General features: G+C 46.3%; 1 protein-coding gene across 1 annotated transcript; it reads left to right on the top strand.

The window, feature by feature from the left end:
* Window positions 1-4,657: 4,657 nt before the first annotated feature.
* Window positions 4,658-12,464, top strand: LOC146662957 (piwi-like protein 1). Its single transcript, XM_085415535.1, has 12 exons — window positions 4,658-5,344; window positions 5,668-5,785; window positions 6,151-6,265; window positions 6,345-6,532; window positions 6,692-6,764; window positions 7,004-7,204; window positions 7,556-7,659; window positions 7,890-7,960; window positions 8,045-8,198; window positions 8,486-8,611; window positions 8,736-8,883; window positions 11,265-12,464. Exons 1-12 carry the CDS (start codon window positions 5,068-5,070, stop codon window positions 11,379-11,381), a joined length of 1,692 nt encoding a protein of 563 aa, XP_085271661.1. The 5' UTR covers window positions 4,658-5,067; the 3' UTR covers window positions 11,382-12,464.
* The last annotated feature ends 9,194 nt before the right edge of the window (window positions 12,465-21,658 follow it).

Below are 21,658 nucleotides of genomic sequence, written 5' to 3'. Positions count from 1 at the left end.
AGATTTCCGGTTTGAGATAAAATACAGACCAGGAAAGGTAAATATAGATGCTGACACGTTGTCCCGCATGCCCCTTGACATTGAGAAGTACGTGACAGCATGTACTGAGGGGCTCTCTCATGAAGTTGTGCAAACCACATGGGGTGGGGCCAAAGCAGCCCAGGAACAGGATGTAGCTTGGGTCGCCATCCTGGCTCTTACTGCTAACACGAACCAAGACCCCCCAACTTCACTTCCAACCATAAGCAGTGAGGAGTTGGTGAAGGCTCAAAGGGAAGACCCAGCAGTGGGAGAAATCATTCGGCTAAAAGAGACAAATGCTGTAATGACAAACGAGATACGACAAACAGTAGGTAAAGCTGCAAGGAGATTGCTTCATGAATGGAGCAAACTGTGCCTTGACAATGGACTTTTGTATCGACGTACTACTGAAAGACAGCAACTTGTTCTCCCAGCAGTTTACAAGGCCAAGGTACTAAAATACCTCCATGACGACATGGGACACATTGGTACTGACCGAGTACTGGCCCTAGCTAGAGAGAGGTTCTACTGGCCATTTATGAAACAGGAAGTTGAAAACTATGTCACAAGGAAGTGTCCCTGCATAAAACAAAAAAAACCGGTTGGACATGTCCGTGCCCCAATGGGCACAATCACTTCAAACTCACCTTTGGATCTTGTATGCATAGATTACCTGCACCTAGAGCCCAGCCGAGGTGGATATGAATATATCCTGGTCGTAGTAGATCATTTTACAAGGTTTGCTCAAGCATACCCGACCAAAAATAAGTCAGGCAAGACAGCAGCTGAGCGCATCTTTGGTGATTTCATCCAGCGTTTTGGATATCCCGGCAGGCTGCATCACGATCAGGGTCGTGAGTTTGAAAACGAGCTCTTTCGGACTTTAAGAGAGAAAGCTGGAATTGGACACTCAAGGACCACACCGTATCACCCCCAATGTAATCCCGCCGAGAGATTTAATCGGACTCTCTTGCAGATGCTGAGGACACTCGGCGACAAAGAAAAGCAATGCTGGAAAGATCACCTTCAGCAAACAGTGCACGCTTACAATTGTACACGGCATGAGTCAACAGGGTATTCCCCTTACTTTCTGTTGTATGGGCATCACCCCCGTCTCCCAATAGACTTGTTGTTTGGCCTGGTTGGGGAGAAAAAAACTGTGTCTCACAAACATTATGCTGAAAAGTGGGCAGAAAAGATGACTGAGGCGTACAAGATAGCCAGTGACAATAGTAAACTGTCCAGCGCACGAGGCAAATCCTACTATGACAAAAAACTCAGGGGTGTCGTCTTGCATCCTGGGGACAGGGTCCTCGTTAGAAATCTTGGTGAAAGAGGTGGGCCTGGAAAACTCAAGTCATACTGGGAAAAGAGTATCTACGTAGTCAAAGCACAAGTAGCTGACAACCCCGTGTATGTCGTCTACCGAGAAGCAGGAGATAAGGATAAGACTAGAGTGCTTCACCGTAACTTGTTACTACTTGTGAATGACTTACCAGTTGAGGCCCCACAGCACATTCCTGAACCTACACCAAAGAGACAAACAAAATCAAACAACCTGCCAGGGGACAGAGGCAGGAGGAGGCAACAGACTGAAACAAGTGACTCAGACTCTGAAGAGAGTACTGGAAAATTCTGGTTGAGGCTTCCTGTAAAAGAAAGAGAGCCCATCAAAGGAAAGACTTACCATAGGATATCTACTGCAGAACAGCCCCACCCAGCCTCCGGTGAAGAAAACAGTCATGCGAAGGTACCCATCAGGGAAGAAAGCTGTATTGGCCGGCCAGTCAGCCAAGATCAAGTCAGTCTAGGAGACAACTTTCCAGAGGCGCTTTCACTACATGACCCAGTTCCATCAGAAAGTGCAGATGATGAACTGTCAATTCCAAATGAGGACGAACTGTCTGCACGCACCCCTCCACGATGTTCTACTAGCGACATGAGAAGGTCGACTAGGGAGAGGAAACCAAGGCAGATGCTGACATACCAAACACTGGGTGAACCATCGTACCAGCCTCATCCTACAGTTGCAACGCTCTCCTCACCCTACATGCCACCATAGACAGTTCCTTATCATATTCCAACACCCACATGCTTTACACCTCACCTTTCATATGCTTACACACCTTACATATACACACCTTTGTTATATTGAATAAGTGTATGTGTCAATGTTTTTGAGAAAAATTGAGGTTTGAATGCCAGGAGCCATTCTTATTTTGTCAGGGAGCGTGTGACACACTGTAATGTGTGGTCACATTATGTGATTTAAGCTTTTAGGTGTAGTTTTGTTAAGGAAGGGCCTTAATCTTGTGATTTTTGTTGGAGATCCAACATGTGGTGTGATCCCTAGTTACGCCACAAGGGGGCACTTCCGCCCCAGTGAGATGGTTTAGTGTGACGCTACTGCTCGTCTTCAGATCTGGCAGAAGCGAGAGAGGAAACACACTACCTGTCGTCCATCTCATAATTTATCTGTTTTTTTCAGGTTAGTAAGTAATAAGGCCACACATGTGGTCCACATAATTTACATGCCAAATAAGGGTAAAACCTGACCAGCAGTTTGTTTTGCTGGGATCTGTATTCGTCTGTTTTGCTCATTGAAATGTGTTACGATCGAGAGTAGGAGCTAGCTTAGCTCGCCACATCCTAGAGTAGCTGTTAGCTTTGTTGTTTTCTAAACTTAAGGCACCCTCTTGTAACAAAAGTACACCACGGCTCCTGTATATTTGAGTTAATGTGTTCGCAGAGACAGTTTGATATGTTGTCACTGTTATTGTCTAAAGTTAGTGTAATAACCTATAATAATTCTGATCGCTCTGCAATGTTGATGTGGAGATTTCCACTACACAGATACGCCATTAGTATATGGTACAATACTGGAATGTTTGCTTTATCAAACGATGTGTGAAAAAAAGTGTGATTTATAGCTCTTAGTAACAAACAACAGAGATGACTGTTTAGATTTTTGTTTATACTATTATTATACTATTTTAGTTTATTCTGATTTTGGGCTTTGGGAATGTGAGACAGAGATGTTAAGAAGTTTTTGCAACCTGTTGTGAACACATGAATGTGTTTAAATAAAGATCTGGCAGAAGCGAGAGAGGAAACACACTACCTGTCGTCCATCTCATAATTTATCTGTTTTTTTCAGAACCAGACATAATCTGTCAGCCGCCCTCTTGCTTGGGGTGTGTTACATGTGCATGGTGATGTTCACAGGTATCCCAGAGTGCCGCTGTTATTAAAGTATAAGGGCAAAACACATAGAGTAACGGCGGCGGTTAGCCCGCGCCTGTCGCACCCCCTGATTCTGGGTACCAATTGGCCGGGGTTTCATCGGCTACTGGGGCAGTACGCGGGGGTGCGATCACGACCGGAAGCGGGGTGTAGCGTGTGCGCGGCATGCAGCGGTGACGCGGGGTCGTCCGACACCGACTCCGGGGGGGAGGAGCCGGCGGGTCCCTCACGGGACGTCCCGCCGGCCCCGGAAGTGTCCCCCATGGGTGATTTCCCACTGGAGCAGTCTCGTGACGGCACCCTACACTCAGCCTTTGACCAAGTGATGGCTATTGATGGTCACGTGGTGCGCCCTGAGGCCGCGCAGACCTACGTTTCGTCTTATTAAATGACCGATTATATCGAGTGAGTCGTGACACTCAGACAGAGGAAACACACACCCAGTTGTTGGTGCCGCAGGGCCGCCGGGAAACGCTTTTCCAGGCGGCCCACTATAACCCCATGGCAGGGCATATGGGCTATGAGAAAACTCTGGAGCGAATAACGGCCCGATTTTATTGGCCGGGCATCCGAGCGGATGTGCGCCGCTGGTGCGCGTCCTGCCCGGACTGCCAACTTGTTAACCAGCCGGCCATACCGAAGGCGCCGCTGCGCCCTCTCCCCCTCATTGAGGTCCCGTTTGAGCGCATCGGCATGGACCTCATCGGGCCGTTTCACCGGAGTGCACGCAGCTACCGCTTTGTGTTAGTCCTGGTGGATTACGCAACGCGGTACCCGGAAGCAGTTCCGCTGCGCACCATCTCTGCAAAGAGTGTGGCGCAGACACTGTTTCAGGTCATCTCCCGAGTCGGAATCCCGAAAGAGATACTGACTGACCAGGGCACGTCGTTTATGTCTCGTACACTGCGGGAACTGTACGAATTACTGGGCATTAAATCTATTCGGACCAGCGTCTACCACCCTCAGACTGACGGGCTGGTGGAGCGGCTGAATAAGACTTTAAAGTCCATGATTCGGAAGTTCATTAACGAGGATGAACACAATTGGGATCACTGGCTAGACCCTCTGTTATTCGCAGTGCGGGAGGTGCCCCAGGTCTCCACGGGATTTTCTCCCTTTGAACTGCTGTTCGGCAGGAGGCCACGTGGGGTGCTCGACCTGATTAAAGAAAGCTGGGAGGACGGTCCGAGCCCCGCCAAAAATGAGATTCAGTACGTGTTGGACCTGAGAGCAAAACTCCACACTTTGGGGAGGTTGTCACGGGAGAATTTGCTCCAGGCTCAGCAGCGTCAGCAATGCCTGTATGACAGAGGGGCTAGGTTCAGGCAATTTTCACCGGGAGATAAAGTGCTTGTATTACTCCCTACTTCCAGCTCAAAGTTGCTCGCCAAGTGGCAAGGACCCTTTGTGGTCACACGGCGAGTCGGGGACGTGGACTATGAGGTCGCTCGGTCGGACAGGGGAGGAGCCACGCAGATTTATCACCTCAATCTCCTCAAACTGTGGCGAGAGGTTGAAACCGCTTCTCTGGTGAGCTTGGTGAAGGAGAGAGATGAGTTGGGGCCTGAGGTGCCAAATTCTATCATTCCCACCTCCCTCCCTTGTGATGACCATCTCACACAGGCCCAGAGAGCGGATGTTGTCGCGTTGCAACAGCGTTTTGCGGACGTGTTCTCTCCCCTGCCCAGCCGGACGTCCCTCATCGAGCACCATTTCGTGACGCAGCCCGGCGTGACGGTGCGTTCACGGCCCTACAGGCTCCCGGAGCATAAGCGAAAAATCGTGCAGAGGGAATTGGCGGAAATGCTGAGGATGGGAGTAATAGAAGAGTCGCACAGCGCCTGGTGTAGCCCCATCGTTCTGGTGGCGACAAAGGATGGGTCTATACGGTTCTGTGTCGACTATCGCAGGGTGAACGAAGTGTCACGCTTTGATGCCTACCCCATGCCTTGGGTCGACGAGCTCCTGGACCGGTTAGGCACGGCCCGCTTTTTCACGACACTGGACTTAACCAAGGGCTATTGGCAGATTCCCTTGTCTGCCGAGGCCAGGGAGAAAACGGCCTTCTCCACTCCGTACGGTTTGTACCAGTTCGTGACACTTCCGTTTGGCCTGTTCGGGGCCCCGGCCACTTTCCAGCGTCACGTCTAAGGACCTCAGTCCGTCTGCATTAAAGTTACAATGCTAATCTTACAAACATGTATGTACCACTTTCAACAAGGTACAAGTCAGAAATGTTAGCAGTTAGATTCACTAATAGTAATCCACAAGAAGGTATTTAGTTTGTTTATTCTGATACCTGAAACATTGGCCTCAGATGTGTTTTACAAGGAAGTTGTTTTATTATAACTAACTTTTTATAGGAATTTGATATTTTACATTTTGATTGGTTGTGTTTAACAGGCTTGACTGATAAGATGCGGGCTGATTTCAGCATCATGAAGGACTTGAGTACCCACACCAGACTGACCCCAGAGCAGAGGGAGGGACGCCTCAACAGATTTATCACTAATATACAGAGGTAGGTGACAGTCACTAGTATAATCACAATCAGAATAGAAATAAACGGATTGTTTTGAGTTATTGCCTAGGTGGTCTTTAATAGCTAGGCAATAATATATAAAACAATGATTTAGTGTTAACACTGGACTTGTCACATCTATACTGTGCTTAAGAGGAGAGGTGATTTTTGAGGCATATATTTTCAATTGATTATGACAATTAAAGCTCTGATTTTTTTTTTTTTTTCCCCTAGAAGTTGTCTTCATCTCAGACACACTTTGGGTGTTCTGATAATATACTCAAAAGTTGACTGCAAATTTCTTCGTCATTATGTTCTGTCTGTAAGATTCCTGGCTTTGATTTACAGCTTAAATTATTTCACAGGAACGCTGACGCGCAAGCCGAGTTGGATAAGTGGGGACTCAGCTTTGATAACCAACTTCTAAATCTGGCTGGCAGAGTCCTCCCTGTGGAGAGGATTTACCAACGGTCAAGATCGGTATAATTTCTTCTTCTCAGTTAATTAAACAGATACATTTAAGGGCTCGTTTAATATGTTTAATATAATTATCACATAGTATGACTACAACCCCTGGGCCGCTGACTGGGCCAAAGAGATGCGTGGATTAGCTGTGATAAGCGCTCCTCCCTTGAACAACTGGCTCCTCTTTCACACCCGTCGTAACAGCAATGAAGCCAGTTCTCTTCTACAGAACCTCAGCAGAGTCTCAGGCCCACTGGGAATCACCATGGGAAAACCTGTCATGTGAGTTTAGCATTTTTAAGTATTTCTGCAACACATTTTTTTTTTATCACAATGGACTGTCATGTATGTAAAGTGAAATTTTTGACTGTAACACTTGTAGGTTTTTTTTTCTTGTCTTTTAATTCACAAACGTTATCGTGCATCCTTGTTTTTCTGTAGGATACAGTATGAAGATCATCAGGAGTCTCTCCTCGCAGCCCTGCGGCACAGTGTCGGACCCCAGATAGAGATGGTTGGTGATGTGTGAAGTGCACACACTTGTACATTTACTTTTCAGTTTTCAGGTCTAAAATGTTTTTTATGAACCACATTTGCATTTAAATGCTCGAATTGTAGCCATTTTTTTTATAACTGACAGAAACTGCAGGTCAGTGTATTGTAGTTATGTCACAATGCATTTTTGTCATCAGGGATCTTAATTTCGACGTTTCCCAAAGCGGTACCAGACCTCAGGGTGTTTCTGTTTGTTAGGTGGTGGTAGTCCTCCCCAACAACAGGAAGGATAGGTATGACAGCGTTAAGAAGTTCCTTTGTGTGGACCGCCCCACTCCCAGCCAGTGTGTGGTGGCCCGTACCCTCAGCCGACCTCAGGCACTCATGACTATAGCTACAAAGATTGCTCTGCAGATGGCTTGCAAGATGGGAGGGGAACTCTGGAGTGTGGAAATCCCTGTAAGTCCCGCACAAACTAAATACTTCAGATGTCAGAGATTAAAGTTTAAGGTGTTTTGGAAAGCAAAGAGTAGTAACTTTTGAATTGATTAAACTTTCTGGTGCTTTAGATGAGAATGTATTTTTTTTTCTCCTTTCATCCAAAACTGGTTTGATTGGGTTCACAATGCCTCTGACTGTCCTTGGGATGACTTCTTAAAAATAGATCCCCAGTTTGATCTCTGGAGGTGCAGAAATCATCTATGGTTCTGTAGCTGTCCAACATTAAGAAAAAGAAAGAAAATCTGCTAAGTCATACATCCGGAGCTACCTGCTGTGGCAACCCCTTGTGATATTGTCATGTTTGTGCAGCTCAAACAGCTGATGATCGTGGGCATCGACTGCTACCATGACACCGCTGCTGGGAAAAGGTCTATTGGTGCTCTAGTGGCCAGTCTCAACCAAAGCATGAGCAGGTTGGTTTCTGTAACTGAGGTGGGAATTCACACTGGGAGCAGTGCAATGCTCTCGGTTATGTTCAACATGTGCAAACAAGGCCTCACTTGGCGTTTTGTGTGTGTGTGTGTGTGTGTGTGTGTGTGTGTGTGTGTGTGTGTGTGTGTGTGTGTGTGTGTGTGTGTGTGTGTGTGTGGTTTCCCAGCCTTTAAATGCAATAGTACAGTTAATGATTCAAATGTTTTTCAAGGTGGTTCTCAAAGTGTGTGCTGCAACACAAAGGTCAGGAGATCATGGATGAGCTGAAGAAGACTTTGAGTGGCAAGTTTCTTTTGTCATTTCAAAAACTTTTACTTTTAAATACACAGAGGATCTCAGAAACTGTCTTAACACTTTGTTTTCCAGCTGCCCTGAAAGAGTATTTGAGGTTCAATGGCTGTCTGCCTTCACGCATCATCGTTTACCGAGACGGAGTGGGGGATGGGCAGTTGCACAGTGTGGTGAACTATGAGGTTCAGCAGATCATGGACTCCATCAAGTCAATGGGGCAAGACTACAAGTGAGTTTTTACATCTCCAACAGTTATGGTGTTTTTTAAATCTCTAAAAACCGTTGCCCTCAGAGGCAGTTAAATTTGCACTGTGGGGTTATTGATAATACAAATGGTCATACATGATTCCTTCCTTTGATTTGAGAATTGTAAGGACAGTAAAGTAAAATGACTGGTTGGAACATGGACGTTTTTGTAGTGCTGTTAGTATTTATTCCTGAGCATCTAAAGAACAAAGTTGAGATTATTTAGTAGAAGTGTCAGGTTTTCCCAGAGCCTCTGTCTTTTTGTTGTAGCCCAAAGCTGAGTGTGGTGGTGGTGAGGAAGCGCATAAGCAGCAGGTTTTTCGCCCACATAAATGGCAAGGTGTCCAATCCTCCTCCTGGCACCATCATTGACGCAGAGGTCACCCGGCCAGAGTGGTACGTCTTGTTTTGAGGGGGACGGGGTTTTTGTTGGTTTTTTGTTTTTAGCTGTTAACGGTCTTTTGATATTTACATAGGAGCAGTTGTATTGTGACAGTACTGTTGCACGTTTGTTTTCTAGGTATGACTTCTATATTGTGAGCCAGGCTGTTCGCAGTGGGAGTGTCTCACCAACCCACTACAATGTCGTGTATGACACCAGTGGACTCAAGCCAGATCACATGCAGCGGCTCACCTACAAGCTCTGCCACATGTACTACAACTGGCAGGTAGGCTGGCATCAGAGTGACCTTTTTGAGTAGAAATCTTTCTACACTGAAAATGTTGTCTTCATCTAAACCGGTCATAATCAGGCGTCTTTCTCCTCAGTGTTTTTAAGGAGTTTTCATTAAATGATGACGTTTTTGAATGATCGACTCTAATTTAAAAATTTACAAAGCAATACAATTTAATTTTAATGGAGGGAGAATATCAGTCAAAAATCAATGAGTGATATAATTATTTGATCCCCTACAACCCAGCCAGAATTCTGACTCAAATTGGCAAATTACAATCAATGAGTTGAAGAGTGTCTAATTATAAAGCACACCTGTCTACAGAATCAATTTCTTCAATTAATTATATTTTTCAGTAATTGAAAAAGAGCTGTCAAAGGACAAACGGGGAATGGGATGTAAGAAGGTGACAATTACTGGTGCAATTATCTGGAAATATAAAATGACCATCAGTTGCCCTCGGTTTGGAGCTCCACATACGATCTTTGCTCATGGGGTGCACAAGAAAGGTGGTCATCAGCACAAAACTACATGCCAGGAGCGTGTTAGAGATCTGAAGGCAGCTGGGACTACGGACACCAGGAAGGCACATGACACACCCATCTTAAGTTCGCCAGTGAACAACTAAATGATTTAGAGAAGGCTTGGAAAGTGCTGCGGTCAGATGAAACCAAAATTGAGCTCTTTGGCATCAGCTCAACCCGCTGTATTTGTAGGACAAGAAATGCAGAGTATTGCCAAAGAACATGATCTCTGCAGTCAAACATGAAGGTGGAAACTTTGTACTTTGGAGGTGTTTTTCCGATAAGAGCACAGAAGACTAAAGGTGGGTCCGAATTAGGGCTGCCACAAACAATTATTTTGATAGTCGACTAGTCACCGATTATTTTTGCGATTAGTCGACTAATCAGATCATGCATCCATTGGACGTAAAACGTACCGCTTATTGCACCAGCAGCATCTGCTCTTATATAACTATCATTAGTTTACAGCTTTAAGTGTTTATGGTATGTGCTAACTAAAAATAAAGACTAGATGATAGTTTATTAAAGTTTAATGAAATCTGCAGATTGTTTCGGTGGAGTATAATAAACTCAGCCGTTGCTCCTTGCTATCTAAAATATAACAGGACACCGGAGTATATTCTCGAGCATCTCACACTCCTGATAATCAGCTGTCTGCTTGATGTTTATTCAGCTGTGTAAAAACTATAACTTTAATCTCAGCCAAACCGATTTACTCAGGAACAAATAAAATACTAAAACAAAAAGCTAAACGATAACATTTTTAAGTTATCTAACTGACTTATATATGTTTAACCTGAGTAGTGAAAGACGGCATTGGGTTTGAAAACGATTTGCCGGGAGTCCGGTGTTCTCACCGGCTCTGGTGAGCCTTGAACCCCGGCTCGCTATCGAGCTGGTGGGTAACAGACTTCTCCGAAAACGTCGGAGCGCTTTTGAAAATACGTGGTGTCTTGATAAACTGAGCAGATATTTGAAGTTTACACAGCTACATTCTCGCCTGAAAATATGTTAAACGTTTATTTTGTGACCCAGAAAGAATAATAAGAGTAACATTAAAACTAACTAGCTGCCGCCATTGTTGGAAACTGAGCAGGGCTGCGCTACGAATTCTGGGACAAGGCTTCCTCTTCTTCAAGGTTTAACGGCAGCTGGCATCCTTGTACATGCAGTGCTGCCATCTTCTGCTTCAGTCCGTTATTACACCCTTAAATACTATTACTTATTCCTGCGTCTTTTGGGATCTTACAAAGCTTCAAACGACACATCAACTATTAAATTAGTCGTCGACGATTTTGATAGTCGACTAATCGTGGCAGCCCTAGTCCGAATCAGTCTTCCAGCATGATGATGACCTAAAACATACCGGCCAAAGAAGTAGTACATTAAGGTCATTGAGTGGTCTAGTCAGTTTCCAGACCTCAATTGTATAGAAAACCTGTGGAGGGAGCTTAAGCTTTGAGTTCCCAAGTGGCAACTGAGAAACCTAAAGGACTTAGTTTCTGTAAAAAGGACCGGGCCAAAATCACTCCAGAGATGTGTGCAAACCTGGTGACAGACTATACGGCTGTACTGGCCAAGAGTTCCTTCACAAAGTACCCACTTGTGTTTTACTTGTGTATCAAATACTTTTTTCACTCAGTGACATGTGAATCCATTCATAACTCTGATATAATGTTTTTTTTTCTATATTTGTTAAAATAAAACTGCCATTAAAAATTAGACTTCATTTCTGTGTAAGTGAGCAAACGTATAAATTCAGCAGGATCAAATAATTTTCCCCGACTGTGTAAATGTCACTGACTTTGGCATTGTGTTGGTCATGCCTGATTGTTTTTCTTTGTGCTTTAGGGGATCATCAGAGTGCCTGCTCCCTGCCAGTACGCCCACAAGTTGGCTTTCCTTGTGGGTCAGAGCATCCACAAAGAGCCCAATATGAAACTGGATGACCAGCTTTTCTACCTTTAAAGATAAAAAGGCCCAGTTTGCATAGGAAATCTTATTTACTCATTTTTGTTGTTTGAGCTTAGTTGTTGTTGTTGTTTTGGAGGCAAATTGAATGCAATCAGTTATACTTTGAGGATCTGTTTGGGTTTAAGTGATGGGAAAAGTCTGTATTTGTTGAGTATCTATAATCTTTGGTTTTGTTATATTTGAGACTTTTATTGTCATCATTTGCAGCACAAGATTTAGACCTAGATGCTGTCTCTCACTTTCTGCATTCAATTAATCAATAAATCTGAGTTTGTAATTCCTGGCATTTCAAAGCAAGTCAGTCCAATATTACATTACAAAATATCAAATTTTGTTTGTTTTTTTTTATATAAAAGATTGCACATGCACACCCACACAATAATTTGTAACCATCAATATAGGCTGATAATTCTTATCATAAAGCTAGCACACAGTTGCAGACTTTTAAACAATATGGTCTTCAAGACACCATGGGGAAAGCTTAAACTGTTTGATTATAAATTGCCAGAGAGATACTCCCTACAGTATGTGACAAAATTTAATCGATTTGATTGATGGCCCTAATCATGACCTTTTGACCTCCCCCCTCCCCCCGGAAGTGTGTAATAAGCGTGACGAATTGCATCCGGAGAAGGGAGGGGTGGGAAACCCCCGGCATCCGGAGAAGGGAGGGGAAACCTGTTGTTGGAAAAAAAAGAAAAAAGTTTTTAGAGGGAGGGAGGGTCTGCAGCATGGGAGCGGAATAAAAGCAGAGCGGTGATGCAGCAGCTGATTCTGTGCTGTATAGAGAGACAGAGCGGCAGTTAGTTTTCCACAAACTCATAGTTTGAATTCTGTTTCAATATTTTGTCAATTTTCTCTGTATTTTTTTTTTTTTTTTTTTTTTTTTACAATAGCGGATGTAATTTTACTTTCTTAAGCTGCACCGGCGCTTGTAATGGGAAAAAAGAGTGACTTCTTATTGCCTGTAGAGAACCGTTTCTTTCAATAGTATTTTATTTTCCTATAATACAGACGCAGTAAAAAACCTTTAAGATACACCATAGCTTGTGATGAAAAGAAGAACTTACTATCCGTTTGTAACCTACAGGCTGCCTACCTCGTATGTGTAAAAATGAATAAATATCCCTTAGTGAATACTACTTTTCCTTTTGAGAGTCCCTTTTACAAGTGACTGAAAAACAAACCATAATTGCCGTGACAGGCGATCTTGTTACACACACACACACACACACACACACACACACACCCCGCGGGTCAAGGAGGAATGAGACAGCAGATATCAGTTTTTTCTCAATGCTTATAACCTATATTGCGCCCCCCAAAAAAAATATTATTATTATTATTATTAAAACATCTATATGAGGTAGGTTTTGCGCAGCCTGCTCCTTGGTAGAGTTTTTTTCTTCATTACTTTTAGCTACTTTTACAATGGGTTTTCTCAATAGACAGAAAATGATGACACTGAGGAGTCAACAGCCGATATTATCATTGCTTGTAACCCGGTAAATAATTTCGTACATCTCCTCCCCTAAAATAAGCCTTAGTGGAAAAAAGCTCATATTCGAATAAGTTTATTAAAGCACCCCCTCTGTGGGAAAGAGTTTTTTTTCTCAGAGTCAAGTTTAAACCATGAGGCGAGTTTTGTCAACAGGAGGCGAACAAGAACAACTGTTGCCCATAAGGTAAAACAAATATCCGCCTCTAAGTCGTATTTTACCGTTGCAGAATGCGGAAAACAGACAGCCCTCACAAGAAGGTATTCAAAAAAAGGAAATTGGATACCTCAACTCTCCCGACTGCACACACACACACACACACACACACACACACACACACACACACACACACACACACACACACACACACAGAGAGAGAGAGAGAGAGACCCGAAGGATGAGGAAAAAAAAAAAACCCCTCTCTAACTGACAATATTGTCAAGAGAAAGATGCGAAAAAACAGATGCCTCGCTAGACGAGGATAAAATGAGAGAAGAAACGGGAGGGGAGTCAAAAGAGCCGATATCTGCTCGGCCCCTACTATGAAAGTTCTACCAATCGCGAGGAAGAATCCGTGAATATTATGTCAGCATCCCGTTCAAACAACGCCGCCGATCAGAGCGCCAGGGCCATCTCGCCAGATCTGTTCGTACCTCACCCCGGTAAGTTTTTTTTTTTTTTTTTTTCTTTACGACTTTAAATTATATATCAACAGAGATGTCAATAATTTGATTACTTTCTTTTAGATTTCTACATCAATGATTTCACGCAAGTGGACTACGGTACGATTAAATAAGTATATATCATTTTTTTAAATAAGTTTAGATAGACTTGTTTTATCAAAAAATCTGATACTTACAGAAGCTATCGATAGTGCGGAGAGTAGCAGCATAAATCCGGCCGTTTTCCGTGCCGAATTAGACGCCATACTACCCGCAGAACCTCCACTGCCGCCGCGGGGAAAAGAAGAACAAGAAGACGACGTTATTTTCGTCTCCGCATACCGGGAGAACTGCGGAGAAATAAGTTTTAAAACCGAAGGTAAACAATATGTTGCATTATCCGCCATTTTTTGAATAACAGGATGTGACGGAGTAATCCAAGTGTGTTATACCGCCCCTCCCGACCCGGAGCAGATTTTTAAAAGTTTGTTTTATTTCTCGACAGCGGTAATCGAGAATATACAGACCCCGCCGCCGGGCTGTTGATGCTGACATAGGTAGTTGCTTTATTTTGTCACAAAGCTCTTCTTTTTGTTTACCCTCAAGTAATGTTTCTGCTACTGCACTCATGCACTCTTTGACAACACCTGCATCTGCAAAGGGCTTTTTGTGTTGACCTAAAATCCAAGCAACTCTGAGGGAACATTCATGAGCATGTTGTTGGGCGGTGAAAGAACTGGTTAAGATCCTTGTGGATTGATCATATTGGGCTCTGAGACTGCTAATTTTCTGGGACCTGAGTTCAGACTGGGGTGGGTATAATTGTTCAAAAGCTTTGTGCTTTGTCTCATAGTGGCGTTTGACATTGCCACTTTTAATCAGTGCCACGGTTTCTGAACATATGAGACACACTGGTTTGCTGCTTGCGGCCGGAAGAATGAACATATTGTGGCGGACCACCAGGTGGCTCCACTCACACCCAAGTTGAAGGGAAGTGTTGGGGTGGAGATTTTGGCACTTACTATATGTGAAGTTCTGAGAGTCAGTTAATAAAGTTGGAGTGAGACACTGAGACCTCTCCTGTCGTTATTACATACCTCCACATTGGTGACCCCTGTAGCGAACATGCTAAGGCTCGACGACGAAGCCAGCTCCGGCCTGGAAGCATCGGACCGCCGGACTTTCACCTCCGCCGATGGCTGCGTTTGCTGTGGCGCTTAAATTGCCGGATTTTTGGCTTCACGATCCTCCTTCATGGTTCGTGCACGTAGAAGCTCAGTTTGCTCTTCGTGGAGTTTCAGCCGACGATACTAAATACCACCATGTGGTGGCCTCACTTGACCCGCTGTCAACCCGCCGCGTGATGACTCTCGTCCGGGACTCCCCAGCCCAAGGCAAGTATGCCGCCCTCAAGGCGCTGCTGCTGCGGCGTTACTCCCTCTCTGATGCTGAGCGGGCCGAGAAACTCCTTTCCCTCACGGGCCTGGGCGACGGCACCGCTCTCGAGCTCATGGAGAGCATGCTGTCCTTGCTGGGCGCGGATGACGGAGGATTTCTCTTCACCCACCTCTTTCTCCGACAGCTGCCGGCTCCAATGCGCGCTGGCCTTGCCAACTCCCCGCTATTGGCCACGAAGGATTACCGCTCCCTTGCGGAAGAGGCGGATCGCATCCTCCTGGCTACCAGGACTTTCGGCGTCCAGGCGATTGTTCAGAACTCACCAGCGTTTTCCCCCGCCCCCTCACCGATGCCCCAGGGGCCCTCCGAGTCGGAGGGAGCATTCCGGAGCATTCCGGGAGCATTCCGGCCACCGTGGACGAGTCGTCCACGGTGGCCGGAATCGCTGCACAGCGGCACCGCGGAAAAGGGCTTTGTTTTTATCACCAGCGTTTTGGAGCGAAGGCACGGCGCTGTCTCCCGCCTTGCAGTTTCCAGACCCAGGGAAACGGGCATGTCAGCGCTCTGTAGCAGCCGCGACCGCTGGCAAGGAAAGGCTGCTTTTCTTAGAGGGCTCATGCTCGGGGAGGCGTTTCCTGGTGGACTCCGGCTCACAGAAGAGCCTTCTTCCCCCGGCTGGCTCGGACAGGCTAGCTGAGGGCTGCGGGCCATTGCTAACAGCGGATAATGGCTCTCCCATCAAAACCTTTCGGTGAAAGGTTGGTGACTGTTTGCTTTCATGACCGTGACTTTCAGTGGAACTTTGTTGTTGCTGCTATAATAGGCGCTGATTTTCTTTGTGCTCACGGACTGCTGGTTGATGTTGCTAACAGATGTTTAATTGATGCTGTGTTATTTTCCTCATTACCTGTTTGACTCAGGGTGCTCAGCCCGTGGTACATGCTAACTCAGTAGATTTGGGTGACGTTTTTCAGTGTTTGCTTTCTGAGTTTCCCTCACTCACTGTCCCCACTTTCTCGAGCACGGTGACGAAGCATGGGTGGAGCATTACATAACTACAGTAGGGCCCCTGGTGTTCGCGCGCGCGCGCGCGCGCGCCGCCTCAACCCTGCCAAACTGGCTGTCGCTCGGGAAGAATTTGCCACCATGGAGCGCCTGGGCATCGTGCAGCATTCGAACAGTGCCTGGGCTTCTCCGTTACACATGGTGCCTAAATCTGATGGTCGGTGGCGACCTTGTGGGGATTTCCGCCGTCTTAATAATGTCACAGAGAACGATCGTTATCCCATTCCCCACATCCAAGATTTTTCCGCCCATCTTGCGGGGACCTCGGTTTTTTCGAAGATCGATTTGGTACGGGGATATCACCAGGTTCCCGGGCGCGGGGAGGATGTCCCCAAAACCGCCGTAATTACACCTTTCGGCCTTTTCGAGTTTCTGCGCATGCCGTTTGGCCTGAAAGGTGCCACCCAAACCTTCCAGCGGTTGATGGACTCGGTCTTGCGCGGGCTGCCCTTTGTTTTTGTATATCTTGATGATATACTGGTGGCCAGCAGCTCGAAGGAGCAGCACATGTTCCATCTGCGTCAGGTTTTTCAGCGTTTGGCGGAGCATGGACTGATTATTAATCCGTCTAAATGCCAGTTTGGGTTGCCCGTTCTCGATTTCCTTGGGCACCGTGTTTCCGCCGAGGGCGCGGTTCCGTTGCCTGACAACGTCCAAGCTGTTTCGGAATTTCCGCATCCCACGAATGTTAAGGCACTGCAGGAATTTTTGGGGATGGTGAATTTTTACAACCGTTTTCTCCCCAGAGCGGCACATCTGCTGAAGCCCCTTTATGGCGCGTTAAAAGGTAAGAAAGCTAATGACTCCGTTGACTGGTTTCCGGAAAGAATCCAAGCGTTTTCTGATGCTAAGTCAGCGTTAGCTGATGCTGCCCTTCTGGCCCACCCATCCCCCTCAGCGCCGATTGCGTTGACCACCGATGCGTCGGACATAGCGGTGGGTGCGGTGCTGGAACAGCGAATCTTGGGTGTCTGGCAACCGCTCGCCTTTTTCAGCCGTACGCTACGTGACAGCGAACGCAATTACAGCGTTTTTGACAGGGAGCTACTGGCGCTCCACCTGGCGACTCGTCATTTCCGTTTTTTTCTCGAGGATCGTCACTTTACCGCATACGTGGACCAGAAACCCTTGACGTTTGCCATGTCCAAGGTTTCTGATCCATGGAGTGCACGCCAGCAGCGCCAGTTGGCAGCCATTTCTGAGTTTACCACGGACATTCGGCACGTGGCTGGTAAACCCAATCATGTGGCTGACTGTTTGTCCCGTGCGCTGGTTTCTCCCGTCTTTCTCGGCATAGACTACTCCGCCATGGCTGCCGATCAGAGCGGTGACATCCTCGCGCTTAAATCCACCCAGACGGGCCTCATACTAGAGGACAGAACCATGCAGGACGGTGGTCCCCTCCTCGTCTGTGACGTTTCCACCGGCCGCCTTCGCCCAGTGGTTCCCGCTTCCTGGCGTCGTCAAGTTTTTGACTCGGTACATGCTCTCTCTCATCCAGGGGTCCGGGCCTCTGTTAAACTGGTCAGCTCTAAATTTGTTTGGCCAGGCCTTTGCAAATCTGTTAAGGAATGGGCGTCGGCGTGCATTCCCTGCCAGCGCGCGAAGGTTCATAAACACACCAAGGCACCCCTGGAGCCGTTCTTCATACCCGGCAAACGTTTCGATCATGTGTATGTTGATCTGGTGGGTCCTCTGCCGCAGTCACAAGGTTTTACGCACCTTTTGACTGTTGTTGACCGGACCACCAGGTGGCCGGAGGCGGTCCCCCTGGCGTCCACTACCGCAGAAGTGGTGGCCAAGGTGTTTTTGTCAACCTGGGTCTCGTGTTTTGGCCCACCCGCGGACATTGCGTCAGACAGAGGCCCCCAGTTCATTTCCGAGCTTTGGTTGGCCATGGCTGATGGACTGGGGGCTAAAGTCCACCGCACAACCGCATACAACCCGCAAGCTAATGGGATGTGTGAACGGTTACACCGGTCGCTTAAGGCTGCTTTTCACACCTCCTTAAAGGATGGCAATTGGGTTGACCGCCTCCCGTGGGTTTTGCTTGGGCTGCGCTCTGCGGTTAAGGAGCTTCCCCAGCTGAGCTAGTGTTTGGTCAGCCCCTCCGCATGCCTGGAGAATTCTTGCCCGAAAATCCTCCTCCCTGCTTCGATCCATCGGTGCTATCTCTCAACCCGCGTTTGCACTCGCTTCGGGTTCCTGGTCCGGTGCGCCATTGCGTGCCTGACACCTTTGTTCCAAAGACTTTAGAGACTGCTAAGTTTGTTTTTGTCAGGCACGATGCCCACAGGACAATGCTGCGGCCGCTGTATGACGGCCCATTCAGGGTTATTGAACCGGGCCAGAAACATTTTGTTTTGGATTTTGGGGGTCGAAGGGAGACTGTGTGTGTTGACAGACTTAAACCTGCACATGTTCTTCCGGACAGTAATGTAGTGCCGGCCCAGGCCCCTCGCCGTGGCCGTCCTCCTTCGATGGGGTTGACAGACTCTGGTTTTCCCCCCAGGACTACCCCCGGACCACCGGCGTTTGAGCCTCCTCCTGCCTTTCCTGCTCGCCTTCACCAGCCTCGTTCACAGGATGGACCTTCCTCTGCCTGTTCTCTCCCTCCCAGGTTCAGTCGTTTGGGTCGTTTGCTTAGACCCAGGGTCCTGGACTGAATAGAGACCTAACTGTGTGTTCAGGGGGGGGGGGGGGTATGTGTGGCGGACCACCAGGTGGCTCCACTCACACCCAAGTTGAAGGGAAGTGTTGGGGTGGAGATTTTGGCGCTTACTATATGTGAAGTTCTGAGAGTCAGTTAATAAAGTTGGAGTGAGACACTGAGACCTCTCCTGTCGTTATTACATACCTGTCGGTCCATTCAGTCTTGAAAGTTCTATTTTCAATGTCTACTTTTCTCTTTTTTGAAAGCGCCATGGTTGTTTTACCTCTTGTGACTCCCACTCACATCTTGTCTCACTGTATCGTTAATCGTCTCGCTTGTCATTCGCCTCTCACCGTCTCTTTCCTCTGTCTGTCTGTGTCTGCACTCAGCGTTGCGATCGCCTTGAATGCGCAGATGTGATTGGCTAAGTAGTGTCACGTGGGTGGCTTAACTCGCACACCATTGGTTTGTATGTTCCCTGGTCTAATACAATGTAACGTTACCGCTTAAAATTGAATCGCCGGTCAAAATTAAATATAATTTAATATTTTGTTAACTATAGGTCCGGGTCCATATAGGATGGCGACTGGGTCCTGACCGCGTGAGGCATCCAGAAGACGTTTCAACAATCAGCTCATCTTTGGGTCTGCTGATGTCCAGAACATAGTTGAGCTAAAAAAACAGAGTTGTCATAGACTGTGGATGACAAAATCAGATAAGCACTAAAAGTTGCACTTTGCGACATCTGAAAACTTTAACATACAAGCTACAAGCTACAACATACACCATGATGAACGGCTGGCCAAAATGTTCTCAGGCTTTGTCAGAGCTTCGCACGGTGGTCCACACACGTCAGGAAAAGTTGCATCTGTTGACCTTCTATAGGGAGTGCAGAATTATTAGGCAAGTTGTATTTTTGAGGACTAATTTTATTATTGAACAACAACCATGTTCTCAATGAACCCAAAAAACTCATTAATATCAAAGCTGAATGTTTTTGGAAGTAGTTTTTAGTTTGTTTTTAGTTTTAGCTATTTTAGGGGGATATCTGTGTGTGCAGGTGACTATTACTGTGCATAATTATTAGGCAACTTAACAAAAAACAAATATATACCCATTTCAATTATTTATTTTTACCAGTGAAACCAATATAACATTTCCACATTCACAAATACACATTTCTGACATTCAAAAACAAAACATAAACAAATCAGCGACCAATATAGCCACCTTTCTTTGCAAGGACACTCAAAAGCCTGCCATCCATGGATTCTGTCAGTGTTTTGATCTGTTCACCATCAACATTGCGTGCAGCAGCAACCACAGCCTCCCAGACACTGTTCAGAGAGGTGTACTGTTTTCCCTCCTTGTAAATCTCACATTTGATGATGGACCACAGGTTCTCAATGGGGTTCAGATCAGGTGAACAAGGTGGCCATGTCATTAGTTTTTCTTCTTTTATACCCTTTCTTGCCAGCCACGCTGTGGAGTACTTGGACGCGTGTGATGGAGCATTGTCCTGCATGAAAATCATGTTTTTCTTGAAGGATGCAGACTTCTTCCTGTACCACTGCTTGAAGATGGTGTCTTCCAGAAACTGGCAGTAGGACTGGGAGTTGAGCTTGACTCCATCCTCAACCCGAAAAGGCCCCACAAGCTCATCTTTGATGATACCAGCCCAAACCAGTACTCCACCTCCACCTTGCTGGTGTGATACCCACTAATGTGTGATCACATTTATGTGAATTAATTTAAGTAATTTCACTTTCAATGTAAGTGATATTTCCATTTGGAAATGCCCTAAATAACTACAGTAATTGTAACAGGAAACTTGGTAACTACCCTGGGATGTTTGTAGCGGACGCTTCATTTTTATACCAATAGGTGGCAGTGTGAGACCATGGTTTGGCCTGTTGTTAGCAGCCTGAAGCGCATGGTCCGCGCTGTTTTCTCATAATGGCGGAGTATTCAGGAAACGGCAAGCCAAGTCTCTCTGTCTGATCATTTCTTTCCTGTTTACAGGACACATATATAGCTGTCTACAGGTGCTGCCACCCGGTACCTGTAACAGTTTTCTGGGGGCTCGTCCGGGATCAGTCCTGCCTTTGAGGCTGGGAGCTGATCCAGTAATACCGGTACTTTGGGCCAAGAGTGGCAAGAAAACACCAACAACTCCAGTCTGCTGGTTGTTACCGACACCTCCTGCTGCTGCCTGATGGAGAATAGATGCTACTAATTGTGCAGGAAATGCATTGGCCATGTGTCACAACTAGCACAATGGACAAGAAGTAAGGAAAAAGACAAATAAGGACTGCTTGGTGCTGCTTGGTGCTCGGACCATCGCCCATCAAGGCAAAAACTGTACGAAAGCTGACATTGTGTGACCCACTGCAAGGGATAGGGAAGCAACCATAGCGGAAGGTGAGAGGAGGAGCTTGGTGTGGGCCATCAAGAAAGACCTTCTCGCCCTCTCTGCTGATGAACTGTTCCAGATTGCCAAATCTCTGGGTCCAGTGCCAGGAGTGGATCAGTCTTGCCTTAAGTCAGGGGATGAAGACAGTTGCTTCGAGTACATCAGTGGTTTCATGTGCAGTAAGGCTTTATTAGAGTCAGAAGATCAGGGCATGTCACACTTATTGTCACTGAAAGATGTTGTTGATGCTGTTACCCAGGGTCATGTTTCTGATTTGCAGATACAGGCTGCCACTGGTAATGATTCATGTGATCTATGTCCAAATGCTCAGCCTCATGATGTCAGTGTTGAAGTGAGTCCAACTAATGCAATGTTTTTAGAAGATGGTCATAATAGTGGTACAGAAGTAACTGACAGTGTGACCCAGAATACCAGCTCTACTGCTGTTTCCCAACGTGATATAGAACTGCAAAAAATACTCTTCAGTTACGAAGAGCTCTCTAAGAAAATTAAGCAGTACATGCCCACATCAGGCTCAAAGAGGAAAACAGATTCGGACAGGTTCATGGCAGGTGAGACTG

The sequence above is a fragment of the Rhamphochromis longiceps genome, linkage group LG8, assembly GCF_057381845.1.
Source record: "Rhamphochromis longiceps isolate RC_006_pf linkage group LG8, R_longiceps_female_GT1.1, whole genome shotgun sequence".
Taxonomy (NCBI): Eukaryota; Metazoa; Chordata; class Actinopteri; order Cichliformes; family Cichlidae; genus Rhamphochromis; species Rhamphochromis longiceps.
This window is presented reverse-complemented; position numbering and strand designations above follow the sequence as displayed.

Excerpts from the sequence above, each read along its gene's own strand:
- LOC146662957 (XM_085415535.1), top strand. The coding sequence starts at position 5,068 with ATGCTGAGGATGGGAGTAATAGAAGAGTCGCACAGCGCCTGGTGTAGC. Across the intron at positions 6,533-6,691 it reads ACCATGGGAAAACCTGTCAT|GATACAGTATGAAGATCATC; the intron begins GTGAGTTTAGCA and ends GTTTTTCTGTAG. Across the intron at positions 8,612-8,735 it reads GAGGTCACCCGGCCAGAGTG|GTATGACTTCTATATTGTGA; the intron begins GTACGTCTTGTT and ends TTTGTTTTCTAG.